Source organism: Octopus sinensis, linkage group LG20 (assembly GCF_006345805.1).
Source record: "Octopus sinensis linkage group LG20, ASM634580v1, whole genome shotgun sequence".
Taxonomy (NCBI): Eukaryota; Metazoa; Mollusca; class Cephalopoda; order Octopoda; family Octopodidae; genus Octopus; species Octopus sinensis.
In genome coordinates this window covers 12,627,391-12,648,321 of record NC_043016.1, presented here as the reverse complement: position 1 = coordinate 12,648,321, position 20,931 = coordinate 12,627,391, and the positions used below count along the sequence as shown (strand labels likewise).

Here is a 20,931-nt window from a genome sequence, read left to right as displayed (position 1 = left end):
CGCACATATACACATACATATGACCTGTGCTGGTGGCATGTGTAAAAAGATTCGAGCGAGGTTTTTGCCAGTACTGCCCCCCATGCCGGTGGCATGTAAAAACATCCACTACACTCTCGGAGTGGTTGGTGTTGGGAAGGGCATCCAGCTGTAGAAACTCCAGCTAGATCAAGATTGGAGCCTGGTGCAGCCATCTGGTTTGCCAGCCCTCAGTCAAACTGTCCAACCCATGCCAGCATGGAAAGCGGATGTTAAATGATGATACGCATATATGCATAAACATACATTTCTGGTAGAGACACTGTATTTTGTTATGCAACCAAAATATACCACTAATTAAATTAAAGGTTGATATGTCAATGCTGTGTCCCACCTGTGTTAGCAGTGCAATTCAGTCACTTTTTAAAATTATCTCTACAGGTTCTCTGTAGAAACCAGAGCATGCATTGAAAGTTACATTTTATATCTGAATATGTCTATGTAAACAATGCAAATAAAGGTAGAAAAATAGTTCATGGGTTTATATGCATATTTCAGGAATCATTACACTCTCTTCAACACCATGTCCAACTCATTCACCATCCATGAACACACTAGCAGTGTTTGTGGATGGTTAATGGGTTGGATGTGGTACTGAAGAAAGAACAAGAATTCCTGAAATATGCATATACACTCATCAACTATTTTTCTATCTCTGATTACATTGTTTACATAGATGTATTCAGATATGAAACGTAACTTTCAGTGTGTGTGTGTATTATCTCTACAAACTTTCTATAGAAACTTTGTAGAGATAACACACACACACTTAAAGATATGCATATATATATATATATATATATATATATATATATATATAATACACACACTTATACATATGCATATAGATATATATACACAGTGTCTTGCAGATAAATTGAGACCAATTTTAAGTAGTTGAGCCTGCTTGCTTGAAAATCTAATCCTTTTTATTTTTCAGGTAAATAGCCAACTGATTTGACAACAGAAAGTCATGGAACAACAGGATCATTCCCCCATTGTTGTTTTGGCATGAGCCAGGCACACTGCCAATAAAATAGTTAAGTTGCTGAAACTTTCAAAAGCAACAGTTTATTGTGTATATAAAAAAGAGAGGAAAGATTGACAGAAAAGAAAGCAGGCGCAATCCAAAGTTTCTTGCTGGCCCCAAACGCTCAATTGAATCTACACAATGTGTCCCTATCCACTGTGTCCAGAGCTGTGAACAAGAACCTTAGCATGACTAGCTATATTTGATGATGTGGTCAACTCCTAACAACTAAAGCCAAAGCAATCAGCCGAAAGATGCCCAAAGCTTCTGTCATTCATCAAGCATCAAAGAGCAGGAAAAACTCTCATGTTTGAGGATGAGAAGTTCACCATGGACACTGAGGTGTATCGCAGAAATCCTTCTGATATCCCGCTGTGTTTGAGACTAAGAATCCTGCCTCAGTGATAGTATTTGGAGCTGTGGTGAGTGATGGAAGGGTCATGGATTCACACTTCATTCAGTCTGGTTTCAAGATTGGCACAAAGGAGTATCTGGACATCATGAAGAACTCTCTGTTACCTCAGATTGAACAGAAGTTTGGGCTTGACAATGGGGGGTTCTTATCCAGGATTCTGCACCATGCCATGGGTCAAAAATAACACAAGCCTTCTTTGGTGAGAAGGTGTCATTGTTCATGAGGGCCAACATCTGGCCCAGTAATAGCCCAGATTTAAACCTTCACAATAACTTTTTACAGAACATATTTCAAGCAAGGACCAATGCTTTACCTCATTTGAGTGTCAACAGTTTGAAGATCTGCATCATGCATGCAACATGCAAAAAATTTCATTCTCACATGGAGGCAGTAATTGCCCAAAAGGACGGCTGTTTAGTGTGATAAATGTTTTTGTTGTAATAAATGTTACATTAAATTTATATCCTGTCTACTACCATTATTTAGTTTTATGCATTGTAAAAACTGTCTCAATTTATTTAAAAGACCCTGTATGTGTATATATATGCACACACACTTAGATATGCAGATATCTAAATAAAGCTTCCAATAAAATTTCGTGCATCTCTTTTGTTCCAAACCCCAGCTTAATAATGAGTTTTCAATAGAAATGTGATAACAAAAGGGTTAAATTATACAGAGAAGAGCACAATTGATATAATATAATGAACATATGCAGTGCTCAGGTGCACTACAACTCATCGGAAAAAGAAAAAAATGTGGCCAAAAGTGCATGAACAGTACATAAAATAATGCACAGGAAGTGAACAGTGAATGAGCCAATAACAAAAAAAGGAGGGAGGTGGGTGAGTGGGGGGGGGGCATCAGGTGTATTGCTAGCAAACATCAGGAAGCATGGCAGTTTTGAAGGATGTAGTGTCCCGACAGCTAACGGATGATGTGGGTAGTTTATTCAGCAATTCAGAGCATGAGAAAATGTGTTCGAAAGTCATGGGTGCAACTTTTGGATTTTGTAAGCATGTCCACATGTATTATATATGGAATTCAATAAGGTGCCCAAGGTTGTTATTGGATAACCTTGTGGGCGTCTACCAAGTTAGTTGCCAGATGTCAGAGCTTTAATGCATCCATTGTGCAGAGAAGCAAGGCATTAAGAATATGGTAGATGCCTGATGACAGGTATTCGTCTTGTTGCACATTTCTCAACAGTTTCCAGGAGATTGATAAGCTAAGCAAAATAGGGGTTCCAGACTGGTGATGCAAATTTTAAGCGTGGACATACCACAATCATATACAGCTTTAAATAGATGGCTGGAGAGTGGCTGACAAAGGTCTTACTGAGTGATGCTAAGACACTCTCGGCTTTCTCAACAATTTTTGAGATGTGTGTACCTTTCCTATGACACAAGCATAGGGCAAAAACCTGAACAGAAAGCCATAGAGATGGGCAAAAGGGCTGCTAAAAGTAGCCACCAATGTAAGGTGTAGTTCTGGATAAACAAAGAACTGATGATCGACCAAGTGTGTCTTTGACCGAATAACAATAGAAATCAGGTTATGAATTCACACTGTTTACGTTCACAAAGACCCATTACATAAATAAGCAAATTTACTTGCACCACAACCACATTTGAGTAAATGTCTTTTACTGTAGCTCTGGGTCAACAAGTACCTTATGATGGATTTGGATAGACAGATAAACAGCAGAAAACTCACTGTGTATGTGTGTGTGTATGAAAATGTATGTACAATAAGATGATTCTGAACAAGAATTAAAAACATCAATTATTGAAAACTTTTTTAAAAATCCTATAACATGTATATATTTTGTTAATAGAATTTTGTAGTTTATATGAAAATGATGAAAAAAAGAATACAGATTTTTTTATTTTGACCCCCCCCCCACCACCACCATGAGGAATGAGAACAAATGTCTGAAGAAGAGAAAAAAGAAAGCAAGTGGTGATGATAGAAATGTAATAGAAAGCCAAAATTTGTTAAAAAATACATACAAGGAAATTTTGATAGAAAATTATGTATGGGTATGTGTGTGTGTGTGTGTGTGTGTGTGTGTGTATATATATACATACACACAGAGGGTGCAATGGGTAAATTGACGCCATTTTATATTTTTAATTTCGTGCAAGTGCATTATTTGCTTTTGATTTTGTTGACTACACAGTATGGTAGGGTCAGCTGAGCACTGTCTGTAAGAAAAACAGCACCATGGCACAATTCACTCTGCCAGAAATTTGGAAATGACATGTTGTACTTTTTGGCATTTGCACCGGAAGCTCCAATATGAACACTTCAGAGTGTTTTGGTGTCAATCTGAAGACACGTACCGAGAGTGATAAAAAATCAAACATCCAGTCAACACCATGATGTTTGGAGTGATCACTAGTGATGGGGATGTTATGCCTCCGTTCACCTTCCCACATGGCCTCAGACTCAAGACGGAGGCCTGCATCAAGGGCATGAACGAGGTAGTGTTACTCTGGATCAAGAGGGTGGCTGCTGGAAGGCCCTATGTCTGGCAACAGGACTCTGCACCATGCCACAACAAGCAAGAGAACAAAGTCATAGCTGTGACCACATCACCCCTAACATCTGACCACCTATCTCCCCAGACTGCAAACACCTTCATTATTATGCGTGGGGCACAGTTGAGCAAGAGACCAACAAAACTCCTTGTAACACCAAAGATGAACCAAAGGCAAGGATTATGGCAGCAATCATAAACTTAAACAAGGAGACCGTCCAGAAGTGTTGCAGGAGATTCTGAAGTCACCTGGAGGCTGTGGTTGAAGCCAATGGCGATTTTATTGAATAAATCTACTCTTTAGTATTTCAAGATATTTTTATGTAATTTTGATAAATTATATCTGTAAAAATGAGATGTCAGTGTTATTTTCAATTTTGCATAATTTAGACGACAATTTATTCACTGCACCCTGTATGTGTTTGTGTGTGTGTGTGTATATAGCCAAATAAAAAATAAAAAAGAATAAAATTCAAAAAGACGTACACAGTGAATGTATTAGGTTGGCGCGCAGTTTATGATGGATAAAAAAGGGGGCATGACATTTCAAGCATAATTCTTTATAAGGGAAAGAATAGTCTGAGAGAAGCATGTGTATGTGTGTGGTATATATATATATATATATATATATATATATATATATACATACATACATACACACACACACATCCAGTGAGAGAGGATATTCCTTACAACCATTCCACAAATAAAACAGCTATATATTGGTCTTTAACTCTTTTGATTCCAGCCTGCCTGAGATCACTCCTGGTTCTATGATAAAAAAATTTCTGTTTCAGAGTGATCTGAACTAAACCCTTCCATCAAAATTCCATGTTAATTTATGTTCCAAACACCAGCTTAATAATGATAGATTTACTTTACTAAATTCTTCATTACTTTCAAAATAAATTAAAATGAAGTCAGTGAATTTCAACAGAGATAAGTGAATAAAAGTGAATAAAAGTGTTAATATTTAGATTTAAGCAATTCTGTTTCTGTTAGACATATTAAAATAAGAATTGAAATACCATGATTAATATTTTGTCATGCATCTTGAATCAATACTTTTATAAACCTTTGGTATTATTATGATTGTTTTTATTCAAATTAATATCTACTTTTCTTTTGTTGGTACAGACTGGAAGTGTATGCAATACTTTACATTTTTCTTGAGTCAACATCAAAGCATTTGAAAAGCATCACATTTTAAAGCCAGACTCTACTACAACTCCTTAGATTATACTCAACTTTTCATAAACTATTCATTCAATCTGCTAAACTACAAAATACAGGATCTTATTAGGATTTCTTTTGGTCAACAAATCTAAAGTTGCTTTTTGCCAATTCTCACACAAACGCACACAAAAAAAGGCCTGTAATTCTAAGTCATTGTAAAACAACACGTGGTATCTTTCTAAAATGTATCCTGTATCTCTCTCTCTCTCTCAACTTCATTATTTAATTAATTAGTAAGTTTTCTATAATTTTACCCTTTACTACATGGTGTCACATTAAAAGTATCCAGTCCACACTGTAAAGTGGTTGACATTTGGAAAGGCATCCAGCTGTAAAAACCATGCCAAAACTGGCCTAGCCTGTGCTGGTGCCAAGTAAAAAGCACTCAGTCCACACTGTGAGGTGGTTGGTGTTAGGAAGAGCATCCAGCCGTAAAAACCAGGCCAAAACAGTCACAGAAGTGTGGTGCAGTCTTCTGACTGGTCAGTTCCCCTCAAACTGTCCAACCCATGCCATCATGAAAGGAGGACGTTAAACGATGATGATGATGATGCATTGCCCTTGCATTATGCATTAATAATTTGCTTTCAGTCAGACAAATGAGTGTTTCTGCAGGTGGAGAGGATATAACAAATTGCATTAATTCCAATACAACAATGCTAATAGTAGAATAGTGTGGTTGCAGGATAAAACTATTATTGAAAATTTCAATCAAGATAACTACTTGGACAATCCTAAAATCTTTACCGACTTTATAACCGTAATTATATTACTTAAGCGTGTGAATGGTTGTGAGGATATGGTTTCAGATTCTATCTGTGTGGCACCTTGGGTAATATTCTCTACTGTACCCTTAGATTAAACAATACACTGTGAGTGGAACTGGTAATTGAAAATTAGATTAAGCCCATCATATATGCGCATCTGCATGACATATTTTGAACAAAACGATGTCACACTTAACCCCTTAGCATTCAGATTATTATCAAATGTATTGCTTGTTTATTCACATTGATTTTAAGTAATCATGCATTATCTTGTAGCATTGAGATTTCGATGTGATTGCTTATTTTTAGAATGACAATGTGAAGCCAGATTCGGCCAGTTTGAACATAAAGCAAATAGAATAACTGAGCCTGATATGTCCAGATTAAATATTAAAGGGTTAAATCACCTATAAAACAATATATTGTGAAACTTTGTGCTTTGTGCAAACAAGAGAATCAACATCCCTAAATTGAAAAACAGGTAAAGGTCGTTGACCAGAAAAGCATCCAGCCACAAAATAATGCCTCTAATAAGCAGTCACCAAAGCTACATAAGCTATGCCAAGTGTAGAAAAACAGGGCATAGAAGTGAATGGCTAAGCTATCTTTTGCCTAATCTCTTCATGTTTCCTTCTTATCACAATCACTTAATTTTTTTCCTTTGTTTCAGTCATATAATATAGTTTTGACTATATATAATATAGCTTTTATATAATATAGCATTCCAGAGTGGATACTTCCATGCTTTTATCAAGAGTAATAGCACACATTATTTCTGACAACAAAGTACAATCTTTTCCTCAATACCAGGTATTTATTAAATCCTCAGAAATGCTATGTCAAATAAATACGTCTTATTCCTTTGATATTACAACATTAATTTAAAAGTTTAAACATCCTTGGGCACAAGCCCCGTCTTTTCTTTGCCACGCTTAATTTCTAAGCTAAAAGATCATTATTATATTTTCATTTTGTATTTGTTTAAAAATTAGTCCTAAATGATAATAGTTTAGTTCAAGAGAGAGAGAGAGAGAAAGAGACAGACAGACAAACAAACAAAGAGAGAGAGAGAGAGAGAGAGCATCTGAATATCAGAAGAATTATTATTGTAATTGCAGTTCATGTAATAAAACACACGTACACACACACATACATATACACGCAATAAATATTGGGCAAATCTTAAAAATATTCCTTAACTAAATTAACCAAGTCAGGAAAAACAACAAACAAAAACACTTTAAAGCTAACACACACACACACTTAAATACACATATCTAACCACACCTAAAAAGTAAATAAAAAGCAAAAATATCAATAAATAAAAATCAGCCAGAGTCAGAACAATTAAAAAAAAAAAATACATATGTATATAATCATAGCATTTAAGTTGTGAAACCTAACAGTGTCCCGGTGGATGCAGTTTTATATCTTACCTTACAAACTCTGCTTTCTTTTCAATAAGTTTGCGAGGAGAGAAATTCACATTGATGATCCCAACATGGTTAGGCTGTGGAGAATGAGAACCTATAGGCAAAACGTGGGCAACAGAATGGCAACAAAAAAAAAATTAAAAGAAAGAAAGAGGTTTTTTTTTTTTTTTTTTTTCAACAGAAGAGAAGAAAAGTGTTCTTTTCTTCTAGAATTTCTCTCGCAGAAATATATATGTATATACATGACTTTGTTTTTACTCACCCAAACTTATATGTAGTTTGTAAAATAGAAAAAAAATAATAACAATAATACTAATTTGGCTGCGAGAGAGAGAGAGAGAGAGAGAAAGAGAGAGAGAGAGAGAAAGAGAGAGAGAGAGGAGGAGCCTAATATTACAGGTGGGACTCTACATCAGTCAAGGGACCCTGCCCCGAAACAGTTACACTTTTCTCGTTTATTCACAAAAAGATAATTCCACTTTGCAAACATTTTGCACTAGTTGCCGACAGAGAATTTCCCTAGTTTCTTCAGATTCTGTTGTTTCAATTACAGACACACACACAAATTATATAGTCTTATATTCCCCTTGCTGATTTCTGCCACCCACTTGTCTGTGGTGCCATCTTCTTTATAGTCAATTATATCAACAGCCGTAATTATTCTATCAACTTCAAAAAATATGTAAGTCAAAGTGGCCTTTGGTAACAGTTCAATATACACATACACAATATGCTTTTAATTTATTTCAGTCAGCCAGCTGATACACCATAACGGAATATATATTATATATACATGCATACATACACACACCTAGTATATTCATTTATATACACATGCATATATAGGTATAAATAAATAAGTTGACATAATATAATGTCTAAAAGTTGATGAACCACCTATTGATCCCCTCCATTTTCTTATTGCTATATATATATATAAACGTGATGTATAACTATATGTAGATATATAATAATTATACCATACACACACACACATATAAGCACTGTATGTATACCTAACATTAATATCTCGACTAAAATAAAATTGTAAAGTCATCAAATTCATAAGATCAGATTTTCCCCCCACTAAATTTTATACTTCACTAGTTAATGAACTTTGTCAAATATTTTTCCTAAAATGTATCAATATCGTTAAGTACTTATTCCAATTTAATGATTGAATCGTAGAATTTTTCTCCCACTTTAAAGTATGATGTAATAAAGAATCTAATTTGAATTAATATCAAGAAGGAAAAAGAAAAACTATCTGAAAGGAAAAAAAACTTTTCAAAGCACTTAAAAATAAAATTACACATGTTGTGTAAAATATAATGAAAAATTCCATCAAATAATTTATCAATTCTAAACGATGAAATATTATTAAACCCTGAAAGTGAAATGATAATGTATTCTAGTTAATGCCAGTAAGCTTGTTTTTGAAATTAGATTAATCAATCTTATTATCGTGCAAAAGAAAGAAAAAATTAAATTAAAAATTGAAGAACACAGATAAATACAAACAAACAATCAATCAAAACATAAACTTAAACATTTTTAGAACTCTGTAAGAAGACCCATGACAAATACCAATTAGGGAAACACACTTGCACACAATATTCAGTGTATAAAAAAAAATGTTTAAATGACAAATGTAATATGCATGAAAAACATGAAAAAAAAAGAAGAAAAACAAAAACAGGAGCTAGTCATAAATAATTGTATATGTATGAATCTGTGTGTGTGTGTGTAACTTCTTAAAAGGAAAAAGAAAAAGAAGCAGTATCTGTATAACCCCTCCCACCAACCCACCAGTTTGTCCTGAAATTTGCTTAGTGTTCTTGAACTTGTTTTTGTTTCATTCTTTATATTCAGTTGCTTAAAGGATTATGCAAAGACGACATAAAATAAATCTCAAAGTTTTGAAAACGGATCTACAACATTACAAGAAAATGCACAATTTTGTATTAACGACGATCCTTTTGTTAAATTTATAGGAATAAATTTCCGACTGACTGAACCACAAAATATTGCTTGTTGCTTTTTTTGACTTTCGTCTGTTTTTCAGTTGAAGACAAATGAATTAGAATATCAGCTAAAGTGTGTTTTGAAAGAAAAAAAAAATGTTACCATCATTTGCACCAAATCCTCCAAAATCACAGAATAATAATATTATGAAATAGTATTATTGGAATATCATGATTTTTTTCTTTGCCAGCATGGAAGGATATCAAATATAAATTAAATAGTAGTGATAGTCATTTTCATAATTTTTGAAGCAAGCTATCTGAGAACAGGTCTATGTATTTACTTAAATGATAACCGAAGATATTTCTAATATTTTTGTAATTGTGAACATATGTCATTAAGAACATTTGAATTTGAAATAAAATTTAGACTCTCACAATTATCTACAGAATATGAAAACAACAGAAAACACACACACACACACACACACACACACTGAAGATAAATTTAGGAATTCACCCCAAAAACATGTTTTCACATCTCCATGAAATTCAGTGAAATTCTGGAATTTGAAACCCCATTAGCATCCTTTATTCCTAAGTTACCCAATCTTTCTTCATCCGCCCATTTTCACAAGCTTATTAAATTCCTGATAACAATTTCGCCTTTTTTGAAATCCTCCCACTACAAAGAGATTTTGCTTTAAAACAATCAGATTCTTAATTTCTTACAACACAAAAACTTAAACCAAATTTGCAAATTTTATTTTACAAAAGAAACTCTAAGAACAGACAAATAAATCATAAAGGGAAGAAACTAACTTGATACAAAGCAAATTTTTACATCCAGAATTTACATGCATATATACACCACAGTATTGTCCAGACACACGTTTATATTAACAGTATTAATAGAAACTAAATTTCAAATAAAACTAAGAAATAAAAAAAAAACCTGATATATATATATAATTCATCAAACAAGAAACCAATATATTTCAGAAAAACAGAGAACTCTTAAATCTATATACCTTTCCTCACCCGTTCACACTTGTGTACATTTCATGAATTCCCCATCTGTATTTAAAATATAAACTTATAGAATGGATGTATAAACTTAGATGGTTCTTAAATTTTCATCTTTCAGAAAGACTCCACTCTTGTTTTCACAACACTTTTGATTTTAAGCAGTTAATCACTAACTCATTTTACTATTCCCTAAACATATCAAAGTATAATAGATCCTATTGAGTAGTAGCAAGACGCATCTATCACAAGTCTGCAAAAGGTTCAAATAACTGTATCCCTTATGCCTTTGTATGAAAATATGTGACATATTTTCTTAACATATTGATAGAAAAGATGGTGTCATGCAGCATGGTCAATTCTGGAGTTACAAGGTTGCAAACCTAACTTTCTGTGCGGTCAGGAGGTTTGCTTTGCAAACACAAGGTTTTGAGCACTTGGGCAAATGTTTTCTACAGTAGCCTATGGTCATGCATGCATGTATATATGTATGTATAGCTTCTTGTATGTGTGCCTCCGTGTGTGTGTGTGTGTGTCTCCTCATATCTTTGGTTGCACGGCTCAGTAGCTCAGTGTTGCAAAGGCATGAAATGAAACACCTTAATTGAAACCAAGAATTAGAGTTAGAAAGAGTATTCAGCCAGAGAATATTATCTCAGTAAGTCTTTTCCAACCTGAGCCAGGATGGAAAAACTGAACATTAAAAATCATTACACACACATAACTTATAAAGCAGCATAATCAGGAGTGAATAAATCCACCCCAGTTCCTACACATTAAGGAACATTTATTTTCTATATCTTATATTGTAAATTAGTGTTTGGGCAATTCGAACAACCCACAGTATTTTTTACTCTGAATCCTATTGGTTTTCTAGACAATATTTATATCCTTTGCCAATATACATCACCAAAAATATATCATCATTATCATTTAATGTCAGTTTTTCATGCTGGAATAGGCTGAACAGCTTAACAGGATCTAATGAAATGCAATACTACACTGAGTTCCACTGTCAACTTTAACATTGTGTACTTGGTGCTTTTTTTTGATACCACCAACATTACTGAGGCTAAGTACTTGCAAGTCAAGGAAAGGGAAAAGAAATAGCTCTTCGACTGAAAGGAGGATATATAAGAAAGGAGGAGATGGCTTTATGCTAAGTGTTCGGAGACTAAATTACAATACAGAAACAAGCATGTGTCTTTCTATATGATGGCTACCCCACATTTAATAAAGGTAGGAATATCTGCAAAGACAGCAGATATGGTGGTAAAAGGATATGTACAGTTTCCATGAATGAAATTCTACTTAGAAGGTATTAGCCAACCAGAAATTATGGTAGAAGACATTTTCCCAATGTGCTGCACTGTAGAAGGCAACCCATAACTCCAGTGCCAGGAATCAAATTTCTTTATGGAAATTTTCTTTGCAATCTACACTTAGAGATTGCTAGTAAAATACTCAGTGACGAGGTTCAACTAATTTATACTACTATTTAAGATTATTAGTGGAAGAAGGAAAAAAATGATAATATATGCAAGCAGATGATACAAACATCATTTATATTTTACAGAATCTGAGAATTAACAAAAGACGACTAAGATCATTTATATTTTACAGAATCTGAGAATTAACAAAAGACGACTAAGAATACAGTCGAGACCACAGAGGTAGAAAAGAGTTTATTAGAGCTACACATAACACATCTAGAAAACCTGAACGTCTGTGGTGGTTTAAGAGTTAACAAAAACTGTATTTATAAACAACGAAAATATTTCAAAGAAAATTGTTATATAGTTTTGCCAGTATATATAAGATGAAATCAGAAAGTGGGTCTGAGATTGTACGTCTCTTTCCTATAAATTGTAATTTATCAATATTTCCATAGTAATATCCATTTTCTAAGATCAAAACAATATGACTTTTACTTTTAAAATACGAGAATTGGTAGAATACTCATTAAATCTAAGAACAAGAATTTTTTTTTAAATAATATAAATAGGAAAAGATAATTATTGTCATTGAACCGTTCTACAAGTAAAGAATTACTTAATCTAACTAATGACAAAATTAATAGTTAATATAAATGGAATTGCATTCTGATAAAATATTTTCATTAACTGAACATTTTAAATAAAAGCTGAGGCATTTTTTCTAACGCAAAGAACATTATCGAACATTTGTTCACAATGTTAAACCTAACAACCAATAAAGAAATTCAGAAAGAAAAACTTATCTATAACTTGAGAGTTATCTCCCGTTACACCCACCTTACTTTCAAATCGAGGTTAAGATTGTGACACTCGTCTAGAATTTTGTCCCACTTTGAGGCCCATTTGTGCTTTACGCTAATTAAACCCACTCGGCCTTTCTTCTACTGAAGGATTCAAAACTAAATCAAATGAGTTTCAAACAAGAAATTGATACGTTTGCGAGGTTCTCTAAGACCCTCAACACAAACTATGCCATCAGAAATAGGCCTTGGGGGAAAAAAAAAAAGGCACGGTAGAAGAGATATGAGTTTACAATACAATGAATAATGGTTTTTGTTTAAAATAAACGCAGAAAATTGTATCACAAAAGTTTCAAGGTCTGAAAAACGATTAAACACAGCTTCCAATTTCACTAATTCCTATTTATAAAGATACAAAAGAAGGGGGTGTCAGGAGAATTACTACGAACCTTATCACAGTGAAAAAAAAAAAATTTTTATTAAAAGTTACCAACGATTTGGATAAACTGGTGTTAACTAGGATCCAACGCTGAGAGTAAAAGTGAAGTCATTTTCAGTAACTGAAATTTTATCAGGAAAATAAATATAACTTTAAAAAAAAATTATAGTCAACAACTTTTGAAATAATCTACAGTCTAATAGACAATTTCATTCATTCATTCAAATTTTAGAATATTGGAATAAATCAGAATAACAAAATATCTGCAATAACTCGAAAATATAAACTGAGCTGGTGGCATGCAAAAGCACTATTTGAGCATAGCCAATGTCAGTGTCACTTGACGAGCTACTGTGCCAGAGGCACATAAAAAGCACCCAATCTTGGAGTGGTTGGCGTTAGGAAGGGCATCCAGCTGTAGAAACCTTACCAGATCAGATTGGAACCTGGTGCAGCCTCCCAGCTTGCCAGCCCTCAGTCAAACCATCTGACCCATGCTAGCATGGAAAGCGGACGTTAAATGACTATGATGATGATGAGCCAAAGTTAAATTATTTAAATATCAGAAAATAAGATTAAAGACTGCTAAGACTAGCTAGTAATGAGACGAGCTAATTTGCATAATGCCATTTGCTTGAGTAATATTACATTGTCTGCAATTTAAAAAGTAAAACAAGTATTTCAATTAGAAAGAAACATACAAGTGTTTGATTTGGCCAGCAATGCTACAAGAGTTTCTAAGCTTGGTGAAAACAAGTTATTCTAATTCAACTAGAAGCATATAGAACCAATCAAAGATAAACTCAATCTGTATAAGAATTTCATTACGAGAGCTCCACTTTGACCCAACTACTATTGGAAGAAAACAGTCTAAAATTATTCAAATAAGTAAGTGGTAGGATATGACAAGTAAACAAGTCATCAAACCTTATTAAAGTATTGTAATGTTTAAAAAAATGCTTTGTTCTTTTTGCATGTAGAACGAAAACTTCCCAGAAATGTAAAAGAAGCTATTCTTTGGATAATATCAAAGATGATTATCAATTATTCTGTGCTTAATACAGTGTAAATGCTGCTCTACAGACATAAATTCATGGTTAGGTTTAATAAAAATAATTTACCCTGGATATTCCAAAAACACATTTCACATTTGGTAACTAAAGTCTTAGAATAGTTTTAATATTTTTTCATTAAAAGTTGAGCAGAAAAACTTGCATTTCATTACATAACTTTGCACCTTATATTTATCACATCGCTATAATACACACACACACATACATCTATACTACACCAAAACCAGTCTCTCTACAAAGGTATTCATTGTAGATACTATAATAGCACAACATCCAAACCTCATTCCTTCTACCACCACCTATAAAACCTAAATATATTTGATAAACTGACTGTATACTTTAATACTCATTTACTCAACTCCAAAACCCTAATAACTCATATAAATCACACATTACAAAATAAATGAAACCCAATATCTAACAGTCACTCACTTGACTATTTTGCGAAACAGAACAGCAAACACTTATCTTCTTATGATGATTTGCAAATGATGACAAAACTCCAATTTGTGTTTCTCTCATTTCCATACAAAAACCCAAATATCCCTCTTCCCCTTAATTAGCCAATATATCAACATTAAAATAAGTCAACTAATATATGTATATATTTATTTTTGTTCAACTAGAATAACATGTGAGCTTTGAAATATTGTGCAAATAATACCTCAGTACTGAGAAAGAATAAAGATAATGCATAGAAATATCACAGAAAAATAACTTAGACTTACTCTAAAGACGAAAAAATAAAAAAAAGGCAATGATGGCTTAATGAAGCTATACAATCCAAGAATTAAATATATTTTCACTTAGATATCCAAAAGCTAACATAATTCTAAGATTCTAAATTTCTTTCTAACAGTCCCATTAACATTCTTAGTAGTGAGGATCCATTTAAACTAAAATAGTAAAGAGTGGAAAAAAAAAATTGAAAGATATTTTCAAGAGGAAAGAAATAGTTTTTATCCAATTGTCATTTAAAGAAACATACCTTTTCTTCGTGCATTGCCAAGTGATGCTCTGCTAACATTCGAATACCCAGTCTTGAAGTTAAAGTACGATCAAGAAAGATTTTTATCAAGTTGTCATCCTAAAAATAAAAAATAAAATATTCAAAATTACAAAGAAGAAAATAATATATCAATAAAAGCGCTGCATGTATGTATTTCTGAGCATCTGCAAGTATATCTTAAGCTTATTTGTTCATTTGACACCCATTTTTCCAAGCTAGCATAAGCTGGACTGGGACTTATTAGCAATAGAACTTTATGGCTAGTTGCTCTTCCAATTGCCAATCATTACTTGTTATCTAAGTAAAGGATTTTCTATTTCACAGATCCTTCGAAAGCATAAAGTAACAGGTTATAATGTCAAGAAGGAATATATATATATATATATATATATATATTATATATATATATATATATATATATATATATATATATAGTTGGGATTTACACAATACAAAACATAAGACAAAGACGTGTGTAAAACAACAAACAGATGTATTAGTTTAACGCTCGGAAAGTGAGAAAGTCTTTTACGTTTCGAGCCTACACTACACAGAAAGGAACACAGAAATAAGCAGAGAGAAAATAAAAAAGATTTAGTGGCCAGTGATCAATCAGGGCAAATATATATATATTATATATATATATATATATGTATATATATAAGATTCAGGTTTGGACCTGATCAGTTGCTCAGTTCTTAGCTGAAATTGGTGCTTATAAAGTTTAATGTCATTTATGTTGAACTTTTAAAAATTAATTCAAATTACTTTGATATGTTTGCGAGATTCTCCAAGACCTTCAGCCAATAAAGAGACTACATCTTTATGATCATCCAAAAGACTTTTCAACGTTTGACTATATTTTTGCTCATCCTCAAAGTTATGAATCTGTAAATAATAAAAAGAAAAGTACACTTCAAAAAAAAAAATCAAATTATCATTTATAATGTGTGTGTGTGTCCTCTTTGTAAATGAGTCTTTACTGTGTAGCATTTCCCAAACCTAGTGGTCCTCAACCATTGTTTTATCCATTGTCCTCCAGACCCCCATAGCTATTCAATGTTTAAAAGCTAGTCTTAAAGATATTTCTTTCAAAATTCCTATTTAGTTTTTCACACATTAGCAAGAAACATGTTGAACTATGTTAAACGTTAGAGAAATACAGTTGATCTCCAAATTACTATTTTGTTTGACCCCCACCCAGGGGCCATGTGGACCCTGGTTCAGAACCACTGTCCTAACCCTTTAGCATTCAAACCAGCCATATCTGGCTCAAATAGTCAACCTCTTTTATGCTCAAATTGGCCAGATCTGGCCTTTCACATTTACCCTACAATGTCATTCTAAAAGTAAAATTTCACATCATCGCAATCTTGCAACTATGAGATAATGCATAATTAACCCATTTTAACCCACTATCCTTGTTTGAGGACAGTTGTATTTGGTTTGTTTACTGCAATAAAGGTTAACTGGACGCTTCCGTATGTTTGTTATCCCTATTTATATAACTATCTTCAAAATTTCAATAAATTGCAAAATTGAAAAACCTGGGTTGAAATGGGTTAATTCAAAACAATGTGAATAAATAAGCATTGCATTTGACAGAATAATCTGAATGCCAGAAGGTAAAAGAAATTAAAATTTCTGCAACATTTATTCATCCAGAATTTACAGAAAGTAATGAAATTACAGTGAATTGAATGCTTATAGTGCAATGATACAAAAGTGCAAAAGTCAGTCAGCAATAATTAACCTCTAAAATTATCACAACAATTTTACTAATATAATGTTAGGGAACATATAACTGTACCATCAATAATTGATGAGTTTTGTTTATTTGGCATTTAATGCTTTTGATAGAGTGGTTCAGTGTGAAGTATGGTTTTGATAGATTTTTATATGATGTTACCTAGAATAAAAGTTATTACCAGATAAATTTAAATAAAATGACTTACACTTGGAAATTCAGTTAATATGTTGAATGCCCGAATGTACATTTCATGCTAAAAGAGGAAAACAAAAGTAATCATTTAATGATAAAATATTAGAGAAAAGAAAAAGAAGCAAATATAGTGAATATTTTTTGCTTTCTGTGACTTTTTTTTTCATGACGTGATTCATAAAAGATTTTAGATATACCCCGCTCCCCCAAAAAGGGGCAGATGCTTACTAATTACAGTTATTGGACTGTGGCCATGCTGGGGCTACACCGGTCTTTAAGGGTTTAGTAGGACAAACTGACACAGTAGTTATTTTTTTAAAGCCTGCCTCAGTCTCTTTTTGCTGAAGCACTAATTCATGGGAGGCATAAACAAACCAACACTGGTTGTCAAGTGGTGGTGGAGAGATACCCTTCCTTATGCCAACCACTTTCCAGGGTGTGCTTTTACATGACATCAGTATGGCATGGCACAGGCTCTTCTCATGTGGCACTGATAGAAATTTCCTTATGTAGCACTGATAAAAATTTCCTTATGTGGCACTGGCACAAGTGCTTCCTACAAAGTGCCAACATGGGGTATTTATTTAATATCATAGTTTATAGACAACAGCATATTTGGTTACAGGTTTCCAGGAAGGAGCAGGGTATTTAGTCATTAGCTTATTGTCATCATCATCATCATCGTTTAACATCCATGCAGGCATGGGTTGAACAGCTTGAAAGGAGCTGGCCAGGGAGAAGACTGTACCAGACTTCTGTGTTTGTTTTGGCAGGATTTTTACGGCTGGATGCCTTTACTGTATTTATGACCACAACAGTGATAAGAGCAAGTTAACTCAATGCAGATGATACATCAAAGGACTTTGTTTATAAAGTAGTTGGTTTCTTAGTTTACTAAGAAGCTTTCCTTGCAACCGCATCGTTTCAGGTTCAGTCCCACTATGCAACACCTTGAACAAGTGTCTTCCACGAGAGACCTGGGTCAGCTGATGCCTTGTGACGGAAACTATGTTGAAGCCTGTTTTGTATGTGTATGCATGTATGTATAAACAATATCAAACACACATACACAAGGCACATGTTTTGGCAGTTAAGCATAAGAGAATATATTATCTTCAATTCACCTGGTGTTAAAACACCTGGAAGTCATAGAAAAGCAAGATGACTTGTATCAAGTCCCCTCTATTACTTCTAGGTGACTTAACACCAGCAGAATTAGGGAGAATAAATTCTCCTATGCCTATAATCACAGCCTGCCCACAAACTGGTAACTGGCAAAACACATGCCTTGTGTATGTGTGTTCAATATTGTTTATATCCCTTGGGCTGCTTCCCATTCATATTTGAATATAAATGTGTGTGTATATATCATCATCATCATTTATTGACAACAGATGTTAAATGATGATGATATGTATACACACACAAAATAATCTGCCAGTCAATCCTAAAGCTTTCGTAGAATACACTTGTCCAAGGTATAATGCAGCATCAATCACAGAACCTCATAGTCGTGTGCGTGTTCCTTTGTCCTTCCACCATAATTTGGCAACCAGTCTTGGTTTGTTTATGTCTCTGTAACTTAGGCGTTCCACAGAAGGTACCAACAATAAATACCCGGCTTAAAAAGAAAAATAAGTATAGGGGTCAATTTGTTTGACTAAAACGCTTCAGAGGAGTGGTGCCCCAACATGGCTGCAGTCAAATGACTGAAACAAATAAAAGACACACAAATTAAGGGCTTGTATGCACCAAATCCTACAAACAAGTGATTACCCAAAATTAGAGTAGAGAACACTTACCTAAAGTGCCATATATTGAGAAACACAGTTACTAATCTTAATCACACAGCCAAAAAATGTACACGTTGCATTCAAAGACTGTGTCACATATATCCATACTTTACAACTTTTCCTTCTCAATCCAAAACTTTGAAAAAGCTATAAGCTAAAGACTTCTTTTATCTCATTCACTTTTTGGCTTCATGGGTGAAAAAGTGTTTATTGGAGCAATTGTTTTTCAAATAGCCTACTCAACAGAGTGACTGAAGAAAACGAAAGTTTTGCGCAAATCAATACAATGGTTTCTATAATTGTTTGAGCTCATGACCATGCAGTCAAGAATTCAGCACCTTGCATCCATTGTACCTCTCTAGAAAAGATACATGATGATGATCATAATAATAATAATGATAATAATAAAAATCCTTTCTACATTAGGCACAAGGTCTGAAATTTATGGAGAGGGGACTAGTCAATCACATCAACCCCAGTACTTGACTGGTATTTAATTTATCAACCCCAGAAGAATGAAAGGCAAAGTCAATCTCGGCAGAATTTGAACTCAGAATGTAAAGATGGGCAAAATACCGCTAAGCATTTTGCCCAGTGTGTTAACAATTCTGCCAGCTTTTTGGCTTCAAGTTTTGACTCAAGGCCAGCAATTTTGGGAGACAAGGTAAGTCAATTAAATCAACCCCAGTGCTCAACTGGTACTTATTTTATCAACCCCAGAAGGATGAAAGGCAAAAATCAATCTCGGCGGCATTTGAACTCAGAACATAAAACAGACAGAATACCATTAAGTATTTTACCCAGCATGCAACTATTCCACCAGCTCACCCCCTTAACGATAATAATAATAATAGTCCTATCTGCTAAAGGCACAAGGCCTGAAATTTGGGGAAGGGGACTAGTCGATTACATCGACCCAAATGCTCAACTGGTACTTATTTCATCAACCACGAAAGGATGAAAGCAAAAATTGACCTCAGCAGAATTTGAACACAGAACGTAAAACAACGCCACTAAGTACTTTGCACAGTGTGCTAACAATTCTGCCAGCTCGTCACCTTAATATTAATAATCCTCTCTAATATAGGTACAAGGCCTGAAATTTTAGGGAGAGGAGACTAATTGATTACATCAACCCCAGTGCTCAACTGGTACTTAATTCATCAACTCTGAAAAGATAAAAGACAACCTTGGCGGAACTCGAACTTAGAATGTAACAACAGACAAAATACTGCTGACGATTCTGCCAGCTAGCCATAATAATAATAATAATAATAATAATAATAAAATAGAGGGAGGAAAGAGCAGATTGGAGTGTCCCATTGGAAAAGAAAAAAAAAGAAAAAAACTTACCACTTGCAAAATTGTTGGATTGCAGCCAACAATAAATGGCAGTCCTCTGAAGCCGCCAATTCTGTGAGCAATTCGAACGGGCAGTTCTTTATGAAGATACTGGGCACTTCTCTGTGGAGAAAGCAAAAAAAAAAAAAAAATTTTATATTAAAGCTGGATTTGATGAAATAGAAAAACATACATTCAAATAAGAAAATAATGACTTTGGGGTTTTACTTATAAAAATTATAAGAAAATATTAATGTAGAAACAGAAGGTAAATCTTAACAAAAGACAATTTGGTTAATAATGCAATTAATAATCTCTACTAATAAAAATGTTACATTTTACTATTTTAAAACATTTTCTGTTTAAACCAAAACAATGCAAGTTATGAAAATGATGAGAGAAGTCAGCTAACAACACCTTTACTCCAAAGATTTCCTGAAGAATAAGTGCTAACCTTGAAATATTGAAATACCAGGTAAAATCACCAACCTATACTTTTATAATTTGCATTATTTTGGCTTAATAATAACAATAATAATAATAATAATAATTATTATCATTATAATTAAAAACATTTATTTATATATATATTATATATATATATATATATATTATATATATATATATATATATGAGAAAGTAAGCC

General features: G+C 33.4%; 1 protein-coding gene across 2 annotated transcripts in view; it reads right to left on the bottom strand.

Annotated features, from left to right (window-relative positions):
* The window catches only part of LOC115222452 (3-methyl-2-oxobutanoate dehydrogenase [lipoamide] kinase, mitochondrial), a 67,606-nt gene that overhangs the window by 13,189 nt on the left and 33,486 nt on the right, over nucleotides 1-20,931 (bottom strand). For both annotated transcript variants that reach the window (XR_005003245.1, XM_029792645.2), the window contains exons 3-7: nucleotides 20,298-20,408; nucleotides 17,165-17,212; nucleotides 15,978-16,097; nucleotides 15,189-15,287; nucleotides 7,466-7,539 (exon numbers count right to left, since the gene is read on the bottom strand). Coding sequence is in view for 1 of the 2 variants with exons in the window: in XM_029792645.2 (XP_029648505.1) it covers nucleotides 7,466-7,539; nucleotides 15,189-15,287; nucleotides 15,978-16,097; nucleotides 17,165-17,212; nucleotides 20,298-20,408 (452 nt within the window). In the remaining variant the exon portion in view is untranslated. The remainder of the gene's footprint in view (nucleotides 1-7,465; nucleotides 7,540-15,188; nucleotides 15,288-15,977; nucleotides 16,098-17,164; nucleotides 17,213-20,297; nucleotides 20,409-20,931) is intronic.